The sequence below is a fragment of the Physeter macrocephalus genome, chromosome 8, assembly GCF_002837175.3.
Source record: "Physeter macrocephalus isolate SW-GA chromosome 8, ASM283717v5, whole genome shotgun sequence".
Lineage (NCBI taxonomy): Eukaryota > Metazoa > Chordata > Mammalia > Artiodactyla > Physeteridae > Physeter > Physeter macrocephalus.
The window spans coordinates 134,108,563-134,120,803 of record NC_041221.1 but is presented as its reverse complement, the minus strand read 5'-3'; the positions used below and the strand labels follow the sequence as shown (position 1 = coordinate 134,120,803).

Here is a 12,241-nt window from a genome sequence, read left to right as displayed (position 1 = left end):
CGCGCAACCACTGCGCCACCAGGAAAGCCCCGAGCTTTCTTTATTATAGAAATGTATGCTTATTGTAGATTATTAAAAGGATTTCAAAATAAAGTAAAAATCACCTGAAATCCCTGCACCCAGGGACAGTCACTGCTATCATTTTGATGAATTTTCTTCCAGGCATATCTCTGTGCACTTATTCACAAATAGGTCAAACTGTACACTTTTAGATAAATGGACTCTTGCTACACAGATTGAAATCTTTCTCTCCTACTCAACCAGATGCTACAGACTGCGTTCAATGTTATCACTATGGGTAAAAACAGCATTTAAATTGTAATAGGTGCATGGCATTTAATTATATTTATGTGCTATTATTTATGTAACTGTCATCTATTGATGGGCCTTGCAATAATTTCCATTTTTTAAAATATCTAAACATATGTGTGTCAAATATCCTTTAAAAGATGGCATCTTGGTTTGGTTTGCATTTCTTTAATTGTGAGTAAGATTAATCTTGGTTTCAAAGGATTATTGGCATTTGTATATTTGGGGGGTGTGGAAATTCCCTATTCATGTCCTTTGCCCATTTTTCTGTTAGACTGTATTTTTTTTATTAATGGTTTTTACATGCTCTTTTTAAAGAGTTTAGGCACTTGTATGTGTTTTACATATTTTTTTCTTAGTTTGTAGTTTGTCTCTAAACTTGTTTGTAACATTTTGAATCCCGAAAAATAATAAGTAGTCAAATTAATCTATCTTCTGCTTTATAGCTTAGGTTTTGCTTAGAAATGCTTTCCCTGCTCTGAGATTTAAAAAAAAATACTCTGTGTTTTCTTCAAGTACTTTTATGATTTCTGTTTTACGTTTGAATCTTTGATACACTTAGAATTTGTTTTGGTGTAAAGAGTGAGGGTAGGAATTCAGGTTTATTTGTATTGCAGATCATGAGGCTGTTGCCTCAAAGTTATCTTATTAAATAATCTCTCTCTCCCATGGACTTGAATATCACCTTCATTATGATCTAAATTTCTACCAGCTTTGTGTCTGGAGAATATTGATTCTAAGGTGCACTGTTGTTTTGTGTGAACGCGGTTTTTTTATATCCCGGGTTTTCAGCTGGCCTTATTGCTTGTCTGTGACTTTTCTCTTTGAAAACTGAGGTTCTCATCCTATCTAATATCAGGTTAATGACGTCTTTTCCTGGGGAGTGTATTCTGGAGCTAAGGAAATGGTGCAGAGCTGGCCCATTTTCTTTGTGTGGTGACCCTACCCAGTGGCCTCTCCTTTTCTAGACTCCATGTCTGGCTTTTACCACATACACCCATGAAAAGACAGTTTTGAAAATCAAAGCCAAGTTTGTGTCTGAGCCTGGACTAAGCATGCTTGAGACAACCCTCCCCCTCCCCGTTCCCCACCTCTGCAACATACCTTGTGTCCCTTCCCAGATACTGAGCCTATAATTGAGAAGAGTCCACCCCCTGTTTCAGGAGGCCAAAGTTGTCCCCCTGTCGCCTCTACTCCTTAGGAACCATTTATTTTCCAAATGAAAATGTTTAGGTTTCTGAGCACATGGCCTTCTGCAGGCGACTGGAACCATGATTTCCTTTGAATCTGTTAAGGAATTTAAAAAAAGGCGTTGCTGCTCTTTGCCTCGTTGTTCCCCCAGCTTTAATCCTTAAATGATTTAAGGTTATATTGTCCACGCTGCTTCTCAAACTCTACTCCTGTCACCATTGTGTGGGCACTTGAATTAACAAGATCTCCACTGTGGGTCTGAGGAGTGGGGTGTGCTGAGGAGAGCTGTCACTTTGAGGATTATGGACTGTGCCTTATCTCATTAAATCATGATAATAATAGGTCAGTGCTAGTCATATCCCTACTTTACAGAGTTTAATCAGAGAGGTTAAGTAACTTGCCCAGTGACACAGCTAGTAAGTGCAGAGCTGGGGTTTGAACAAGGTCTGTTCCACTCCAAAGTCTTGTACCAAACTGCCTTCAGGGACAGGTTTTCACGTTTTGGTGGCAGATAAAAAAAGATTCTTTTCTTTCTCTTCCTTTTCTTTTCTCTTTTCTTTCTTTTCCCTTCCCTCCTCCTATTTTTCCTTCCTTCCTCCCTCCCTCCCTTCCTTCCTTCCTTCCCTTCATCTTTCTTTTTTTTTCTTTCGCATCAAAATATTCTTTAATTTAAGCTCTATAATATCTCATTCATCTCATTGAGATGCATTTCTAATACATTTACTTCTTTTTTTTTAAGTTAGGACTATATTTTTAGAGCAGTTTTAGGTTCATAGCAAAATTGAGGAGGGGGGGACTTCCCTGGTGGTCCAGTGGTTAAGACTCTACACTCCCAGTACAGGGGGCCTGGGTTCAATCCCTGGTCAGGGAACTAGGTCCCACATGCTGCAACTAAGAGCCTGAATGCTGCAACTAAAGATCTCCTGTGCCACAATGAAGATCCTGCATGCAGCAACAAAGATCCCGTGGGCTGCAACTAAGACCCGGCGCAGCCAAATAAATAAGTAAATAAATAAATTTTTTTTTTTTAAATTGAGGGGAAGGTACAGAGATTCCCCATATACCTTCTGCCCCTGCACATGCGTAGCTTTCCTCATTATCAACATCCCATATTTTTGAAAATTCCTATTTATTGAGGTACAATAATTTATTCACAGTAAAATTTGCTCTTTTTAAAAAGGGATTCAGTTTGATGAATTTTGACAAATGCACGCAGTCATATATCCACCATCCTCATCAAAATATAGAATATTTTAATCACTCCAGAAAGTTCCCTTGTGCTGCTTTGTAGTCAAGCGCCTTCTCCCACCCCCAGCTCCTGACAGCTACTGATCTGATTTCTGTCCTTACAGTCTTCTCTTTTCTAGAATGTCATAAATGTATTGTAATTATGCCATATGTAGCCTTTTGAGCTTGCCTTATTTCTCTTAGCATCATGTTTTTGAGATTCATCTATGTTGTTACATGTATTAAGAGTTAATTCCTTTATATTGCTAAGGAATATTCCATTGTATGGATGTACTGTAATTTGTTTATCCATTTACTGGCTGATGGACATTTGGGTGTTCAGTTTTTGGCTATTACAAATAAAGCTGCTTTGAACATTCACTTACAGATTTTTGTGTGGACATGTATTTTAATTTCTCTTGGGTAAATACTTTAAATTCTCTTGGGAGTAGGATTGTTGGGCTGAATGGTAACTGTAAGTTTAACTTTTTAAGAAATTGCTAAACTGTTTTTCAAGATGACTGTGCCATTGTGCTTTCCCATCAGCAATGTATGAGAGTTCTTGTTACTCTACTGTCTCACCACTCCTTGTATTATCTATTTAAAAAAAATTTGGCCATTCTAGTAGGTATGTGGTTGTATATCTCACTGTGGTTTTAATGTACATATCTCTAATGATTAATGATGTTGAGCATCTTTTCATGTGCTTATTTGCCATTTGTTTGTCTTCTTTGGTGAAGTCTTTGTTCAAATCTTTCCCCATTTAAAAAATTATTTTCTAATTATTGAGTTGTAAGAGTTCTTTATAGGTCTGGCCAACTCAACGTCTTTGCTTTTGACCGTGACACAGTACTAACCCCACAAAGATGATAGTAGCAGGTCTAATTGCTGAGCACATGCCAAGCGCTGAGCTGAGTGATTTACATTTATTATCTAATAGGATTTCCAAAATTGTCATTATCCCCCTTTTACACATGGGGAAATTGGATCTCGGGTTACGTCACCTACTCGCTGTGTATTAGTTATCAATTTCTGCATTTCAGATTACCCTAACCTTGGTGGCTTAACACAGCAAACGTTTGTTATCTTAGTTTCTGTGGGCAGGGATCCTGGAGAGGCTTAGCTGGGTCATCCTGGCTCAGGGCCTCTCGTGAGGTTGTAGTCGAGCTGCTGGTTGGGACTGCAGTCACCCCCAGCCTTGTTTGGGGAGGATCTGATTCTAAGCTTACTCTTGTGGTTGCTTGTAGGTATCAGTTCCCCACCCCACGGGCCTCTCCATAAGCTGCTCGGGTGTCCTCGTGACATGGCAGCTGGCTTCCCCAGAGTGAGTGATTCTACAGCAAAAGAATGAGAGAGCATGCCCATGACAGAAGCTGTAGTCTTTAAATAACCTTCTCTCAAAGTGATGTCGCATCACATCTGCTGTATTTTATTTGCTGGGTGCGAGTCAGCAAGTCTACCCCACACTCCAGGGAGGGGGTGGTGATTAAGTTCCATGTCTTGAGTGGAGGAGTATCAAAGAATTTGTGATGTATCTGGAAGCACAGCTAGTAAATAGCTAAGCTGAGATTTAAGTCCCGGGTGACTGACTTCAGACCTTGCCTCCACATTTCACAAAAGCATTTTAGCTGAGTACTGGGTAGAAAGAAACCTGATTCCTACCCTCTGAGGACTTTTAAGTTAAGAAGTCTCTCTGAGAAAGTAAGGTAGAAATATACAAGTGGCCAAATAAAAGGAGGAAGAAGAGAAGCTGAGAGACAATGGGGCTACTTGGAGGAGTGGCCACAGGAATTCCAAGGGCCAGCTGGCTTGTGCTTTCATGAATTCAGTCCAAGTTGGCTTTCTGACAGAACTGACTTTGAGAAACAAAAGGGTGGAGAGAGATTTGCACATTGTTCTCAGCAATTCTCAGCAGAGAACCTGTTTGCCAGCCAAACCTCCTCCCTGAGAGAAACAAGACTCTGCCTTGAGACAGCTGCAGAGGCTAAGAAGGGTGCTTTTTTCTTGTGCCATTTATGCATTGATCATACTGACGTATTCAAGCCAGAACAGCTAATAGCATCATCTGGGCTCCCACATGTTCACCACCCAGCACTTTCCCTGAGGCTGGGTTGCCAGGGACAACCAGGGGCTGTCTCCTAGCCACTCACGATCCTCCTGCGTTACCTTGTGCTGCAGATGGCAGCAGAGAAATGAGGTTCCAGGAAGATGCAAATAAACCCTTTGGAGATGTACTCAATCTGGCACTTTTCACTGTCATTTCAGTGCAGTTGACATCTTTATTTAACTCTTTAAAATGACACCAAAAGCCATTTGGGCTGAAAGTGGGTGGCTTCCTCCTGAGTTGGTCTGTCCTGCTTTCAGAAGCCAGTGTTGGAAACAAAGCTGTTGGCAGGGTGGGTAGGATGACTTCTCACCTGGGCCAGGCCCATGGATGGACACTGCTCCTCCCGCATCTTGGTCCTTTAAATGGGCCCAGGCAAGACCCTGGGAAACACCCTGGGGTCCTGAAAAACCCCCGTCATTATCCCTGGAATTACTGGCGCTCACTTTCTGATTCACAGATCATAAGCGTCCTTTTCTACTGTTTGTCGGGAATCTGTTTTAGCAGCTGCTTTAAATGGTAGTAGTGATGCTGGTGTTGATCTAATAATAGAAGTTAACATTTAGTGTGTGCTGTTTACCGAACGCTGTGCTAAATGCTTTATATCATTTAAGCCTCCTGACACCCATGGCAGAAACATCCTATTATCCTGATATTTTAGGTCATGGAAGCGAGCTTGGCAAGGTTAAATGCCTGCCCAGGTTCACACAGCTAGTTAGTGACGGGGCTGGTATTTGAGCACAGGTGTGTCTGACTCCAAAGTCCGTTTCCCACTCCCACTCTCCTCCCTGGGTCTTGCTCCCACGCTGCTGCTTCTTCACCCCTCGTGGTCCGTGTGCCTTGGCTGTCAGTCCTTGCCTGGAGCACCTGTTGCTCAGAACCTGCCGGGACAAGTCTTCTGCCTCGACCTCGACATGCTCCTTTGGATGAATTTTTGGTGTTAGCCCTGCGGCCCCACGCACCAGGGTAAGAGAGACTCTCGCTTCCTGCCCTGGCCCGAGGGACCGACTGGCTGGGCCTGCCTTCTGCCCAGCTCACCGGTCATGGAAGAGAGTTTGGACACACACTGTACTCTTGCCTGATGAACAAGGTGTGCAGAGCCTGGGTCGTTCCACTCCCTTGAGTGCAGAGTCTGATGACTTAGGGTTAGGGTCCTGATGCACAAATGGGCTGGAAAGCTCTGTGCTGTTCACTTCCTGCCCTTCCCCTGGGTAGTCTCTGCTACCTGATGGCTCTCAGACACAGGGCAGTTGTCATGTTGTGAGGAGGGACCAACATGCCTGCACTGCCACAGTCACACTGGTAGAGTTCAGACTCATCCAAGTGAAAGAAACAGTGTTAAAGGTTTTTTTTTAAAAACCATCTTGTTATGCTGGGAGTGAAATTTTCTTCCCAAGGAATCAGGTAGTCTTTACATGGTCTCACTAATGTCCCTAAAGTAAATGGCCATTTGACTTTCTAAAATGAGAGTGTTTTCCTTGGGAGTGGTCCAGTAGCCATGACCTGCACAGTCGAGTCTGGCTCACCAGTGTTGTGTCACCCAGAACTCTCCACTCACCAAGAGGTCTGCAGCCAAATTAACACAGTGATGACTGAGACTTGGGGTCAGGACCCTGGGTGCCCTGCAGGGCTCCCAAGTACATTGCTGTCCTTGAGTGTGATGAAGTTATATTTGGTCTAGCATAATTGTTAGCCTGGAACTAGTTCTTTAGTATTTTATGATTCCCATATGACCACCGGTAGTTCTTACTCAGGGTTACCTTGAAGGATAAATGTTAAACATAGTGATCATTTAATAAGCTGATTTGATTCAGTAATTTCTATTAAAGACATTACACATCTTTAGTAAAGTGGGACTTAGGGGTGTCAGGGGAAGAAAGAAATATGCCTGTTGAAGTCTTTGGGCCTGAGTTTTTCTGGAAATGTCAAATGTGGGCTTGCAAGAAAGAACGGTTCAAGTCTCTTCTTGCCCTGACAAGAAGAGACTTAAGTAGCTGGAGGTTTACAGTTTCAGAGTTGTAATACATGTAGACTTTGGGGAATACTCCTTTTTGTCTAATTGGTTGCTAAAATCAGGTATCTATGGAAACAACCATCCATTAGTAGTCAAGATAGGAAATTTATTCTTTTTATGCTGCACAATTACACAGTGATGAGCGTAGTATGATGGCTTTTTGTAAGACCTGCCATAGAAATTGGACTTCTTATGTCTACGAGAGAAGGAGAAAGTATACCTACTTCTCCCTCTGCCTTGAGCTACCTCCACATTTTCAGAAACCAATGGTCCTACCCCGACGAAACCTCATAATTGCTCTTCCCAGATTATTGTACAAGTTTGGAATTTTAAAAGTCGTCTCTCACCAGTGGTTTTATAATCTCAAAGGCAAGTTTATTTTGAAAACCTTGTTCAGTATCTTTTTTGTCTTTCTATGCAGGTTTTACTTTAACATTAAATTTTTTGCATTTCTATAATATCACTTCTGTGTTACTATGAAAATTCTCAGAGATGAGTGCTGGATTTTCTCCAATATGAATGTACCTCCTTACCCTGGCAGAAGATGGTTTCTGGGACATGGTTAAGTCCCCTGAAGCTTTGCCTTTTTTTGTTTATAGAAGAAGCCTTGATAGCTTATGCAAAGAATAAACAGCTTTCTGGTGGTTGAGTCAAAAGATGGGAAAAGCTCTCTCTTTCTCTTTTTGTTTTCCTCAAATTCTGTCCCCAGAATTGTAATCTGGTGTCTAACATGTTTTAACCCAAGAAAGAGACATTCTAGCTTGGGTTTGTTTTTTTTTTTTATTTAACTGTGTATTTTTTTTAATTAAAAAAATTTATTTATTTATTTATTTTTGGCTGTGTTGGGTCTTTGTTGCTGCATGCGGGCTTTCTCTAGTTGCGGCGAGTGGGGGCCACTCTTCGTTGAGGTGTGCAGGCTTCTCATTGCAGTGGCTTCTCTTGTTGCAGAGCACGGGCTCTAGGCACGCGGGCTTCAGTAGTTGTGGCACGTGGGTTCAGTAGTTGTGGCTCATGGGCTCTAGAGCGCAGGCTCAGTGGTTGTAGCGCACGGGTTTAGTTGCTTCACGGCATGTGGGATCTTCCTGGACCAGGGCTTGAACCCGTGTCCCCTGCATTGGCAGGCAGATTTTTAACCACTGTGCCACCAGGGAAGCCCTGTAACTGTGTATTTTTTCATTTAACTCTTTGCATGTGGTCTTTACTATTCATTTATTCTTTATTCCAAATAAATATTTGAGTCATCACTTTTACCTGGTACCCTAGGGCCCTAGGGTTATCTTGGTGATTGAGGCAGGTATATTTTTCTGCGCTGGCAGGGCTCACTGTCTAGAAGGGAGACAAGATTACTGGACAGTTACAGCACAATGTGGGGCACTTTTAGTGGGAGAACCCAGGGCATATGTGATCTCAGAGAAGGACCTGTAACTCAGCTTTGGAGGTCAGAGAGGTCCTCTTGGAGGAAGTGACGTGTAAACTGAGACCTGAAAGATAAGCAGGTGCTGGGGTGGGGGGATCAGATGGGGGAAGAGTGTTTCAAGGAGAGGGTGTTGGGTACTTGATGTCACTGCAGAAAGAAAACTAAAAACTAGTTTTATTCCCAGTTAGCCCCCAAATCAGATTTCAAAGAAAATCCTTGTAATGGTTTGACTACATTTCAACTTTACCAGCTCAAAACCAGAAAGACAGTACAAGTTCTAGGTATGTTTATGAATGAGGGTCATTCAGCCCTGGAGGAATAAGTTGGGTGTTGTCTGAAGTTTGCCAAGAGTCTGTGTTCATTAACATCCCCCTTGAACTGCTCATGGATGCCTATCTAAGCAAAGAATTACAGATGGGAAGGAATGCAGAATTCTGCATCTCTCTGAAAAGGGCTGCTCTTGACACAGAGCAGTGGACCTTCTGAGCAGAGGAAAGTCAAATGCAGAACATTTATTTCTGGAGGCAACAACAGCTCTAAGTCTGGACTATGTGTCCTGGGTTCCTTTGGCATGTTCCAGAAGTCAGAACGGAATTCTGAGGTTTTGAACATTGGTCACTTACATTCGGTCACAGAAGTGCTATAGACTAACTCTGATGACCAGTGACCACCCACATGGGCAGTAGGTGAGCCTGAATCTAGAATCTTGGGTCATATAAATAATTGATCTTGAGCAATGATTGTCAGCCCTACATCTGTCTCCCTATATGGCGGGTAATGTTCAGCTGAGGGGTGTAGTCCTATGCACTCACACAGATTTTGATGATCACTCTTCTCCCCAAAAATGCTTTGCAGGGAAGCAAAGAGCACTATGATAATTATAACGGCAGAAATGGGTGATGGCACATCATCAGGAAATCTCTATGTTTGTGGGTTAAAACAGGGGTTGTCAAAGTATGACTCTTGGAAATGCAGCATCAGCATCAACTGGGAACTTGTTAGAAATGCATATTTTCAGTCCCACTTCAGACCTACTGAATCAGAAACTCTGTGGGGTAGGGCCCAGCAATTTGTGTCTCAACAAGTTCTCAAGGGGATTCTGATGCACACTTAAGTTTGAGAACCCCTGTGGTAAATAAGACAAGCCACAGATAATGAGAAGATCCTGTGACTTATATTGATTGTCTGCCTGTGACTTTATCCCTTTCTCTCCACTTAAGAAGGCAACTTGGAATGAGTGAGTGAGAGTGAAGTCATTGTGGGGATAGCCATGAATTTGTAGACTTACTGACATATGTAAACTATTGTTAACTTTGGTGCTTTAATTTTTATTTATTAATAACACATGACAAAAGTCACAGCAATGGGGATACCACAGTGAACTACTGAAGTTCTGTTGCTGCAGCCAGAACAGTGGCTTTCATTGTTTTTTTTTAAAATACTACATCCTGTGCTAAGAAATAAGTCTAAATTGCTCTCTAGGAGATACACACATGTGTGTATAACCAGAACAAATATTTCATGAAATAACATCCTTACTATATTTTCTGTGCCGTACTATTAAAAAGTATGCTGGTTGAAACCCGTTAAATTGATCTAGTGACCCACCAATGAAATCTGACCTGCAGTTTGAAAAACACGGTGTAGTGAGCTGTCCTGGCATAGACCCTGTCTCTGGAGCAGGAGAGAGGTGGGGCTGCACTCACCCCTGTGTTAGGTGCACTTGGCTCTCAGTCTCTCTTCTGCTGCTCTTAGCTGTGTGACCTTGGGCAGTTTACCTATGTTCTCTGAGCTTTACTTTCCTGACCTGTCAATGTGGACGATAATATCTACCTTGCAGAGTTGTGGTGACAGACAAATGACAACATACTTCACAAGATGACTGGCAGTGGTAGCTACTACCTTACTTGTGGAAATAATACTATAGCACTGTTTTTTCAGAACATCATCAGTTACACGCATTTTTATGGTGACCACTGCAAAGGGGTGTTTTACAAATTTTTTCCCATACTGCAGTGAATAAGTGCTCCCTATAATCTATGCATTCAGAAATATTTTTGAATTAATTTTATCTTAAAAATGCATCCAAATTCTGTACTCTATTCCAAAATATATTCATATTTTGATATATGTATGGGAATATTTTATTTTGATTTAAAATTTAGTCCCCTTGCCCCCAATGCTTAAGGACACTCAGATTGCAGAAGATGCCCCAAGTGGCTATACCCCCAGCACAGCCCTGAGCAGGGGCACTTGGGAAGCGTAGGCTTTATGGTTGTGTTTCTGTGGGAAGATGCTCGTTAGACTTTTCTTGAATGTTCAGACCTGTTGGTGATTAAGGGGCAGCAGCTTCATGTATGTAGCTCTGTAAACTGGCATCTCAGATCATCCACGGACCCTGGGCAGTGAGCATGTGGACGTAACAGGGATTGACGACCCATGAATCTGGATGTTGGGGAGACCCAGCTAATGTCCACTTGTCTTTCTGGAGGTCATGATCGTGGTTGGCGGCCAGGCACCCAAGGCCATCCGCAGTGTGGAGTGCTATGATTTTGAGGAGGACCGGTGGGATCAGATTGCTGAGCTCCCCTCCAGGAGATGCAGAGCAGGTGAGCCTCACTGCCTCCCGGTGTGCAGGCTGCCTTTCCACTCCGCCCCATCCCTGCCGCCACCGCAGGTCTCTACTGGGTGCCACAGTCCTGCTCCTTGTTTCCAAAAACATCTGTGCATTCCACACTCCCTTCCTTTCCCTTCCCCACCTGCACAGTTTCTAGCTGCACCTTCTGGGGTCAGTTCTCATGTGCTTAGGGACTTCAGGCTAATCCAAGTACTTGCTTGAATCAAACAAAACTAGAAATGCAAATGTGAGAAGAAATCCAGTGAGTCCCATAGTGACTTCCAGATATCTAAAGTTGGAGATCACCTTCTGTGGTGAATTATTTACATGCCTGCCTCGTTCCCCCATCGTCACTCATTCACGTGAGTCATCAGCTGTCTGAGGTGACCTTGATGCCTTGGTTTCCTGTGCCTCAGGTGTGGTGTTCATGGCTGGCCACGTGTACGCCGTGGGCGGGTTCAATGGTTCACTGCGTGTGCGGACAGTGGACGTGTATGACGGGGTGAAGGACCAGTGGACGTCCATCGCCAGCATGCAGGAGCGCCGGAGCACGCTGGGAGCAGCTGTGCTCAACGACCTGCTCTACGCCGTCGGGGGCTTTGATGGCAGTACTGGTAGGTCCCGGACTCAGTCCCCATCCAGCCTAGGGCACACCTTGCATGCAACCCTGGTTTGGTCAGCCATCTCTTGGGCCAACCGCTGGTCCCTCTGTAGCTACTGCCCCAAGAACATACCCATCCTTCCTCCTCTCCCAGCTTGCGTGTTGGAGGCACACCTTCCTACACACAGAATATGTAACTGCCCAAGTGCTGTCATTTCTAGGGCTCTAGGAAGGACCCCATCCTCAGAAGAGGCCCTTTTCTCCTTTCCAGTGTCTGTTAACCCATGTATTCCAGAGATGAGACTTAGAGCAAGCTCAGCTGGAGGGTGTCTCAGAACTGTGGTCTGAACCCTCTTCTGAACAGATGAGGGAGCTAAGGTTCAGCTATGGGAAGAGACCTGGCTCAGATCACACAGTCTTTGCCCATTGCCCTTTCTACTGCCCCACCAAAGCTGCTCAAGGTTGTGCCACTGCAGAAGCGTCCCCTTGCTCCTGGCTTTCATCTAGCTCCAAAGTGAGAGTCCGAAACTACTAGTGGACATGGACTTGGAGAGATTATCTCCAGGTGGATGTCTCTGTTGACAGCAACTCTGTTAAACTAAAGTGATACCTTTTTGCCCCCGGCGACATGAAAGACAATATATTTTACCTCTCTGAAATTTCATTTGTGTCTTCACCAATTGGTAACCTTTTTCAGCCTTCTCTTTGCCTGTTTCATTAATTCCAAGATCTGTAGCCCCTCCAGAGGCTGCTTCTAGTGA

At 43.5% G+C, this 12,241-nt stretch overlaps 1 protein-coding gene across 1 annotated transcript in view; it reads left to right on the top strand.

The window, feature by feature from the left end:
• Positions 1-12,241, top strand: part of KLHL3 (kelch like family member 3) — a 69,671-nt gene that overhangs the window by 42,016 nt on the left and 15,414 nt on the right. The window contains exons 6-7 of the mRNA XM_024122461.3: positions 10,754-10,871; positions 11,296-11,493. Coding sequence (XP_023978229.1) covers positions 10,754-10,871; positions 11,296-11,493 — 316 coding nt within the window. The remainder of the gene's footprint in view (positions 1-10,753; positions 10,872-11,295; positions 11,494-12,241) is intronic.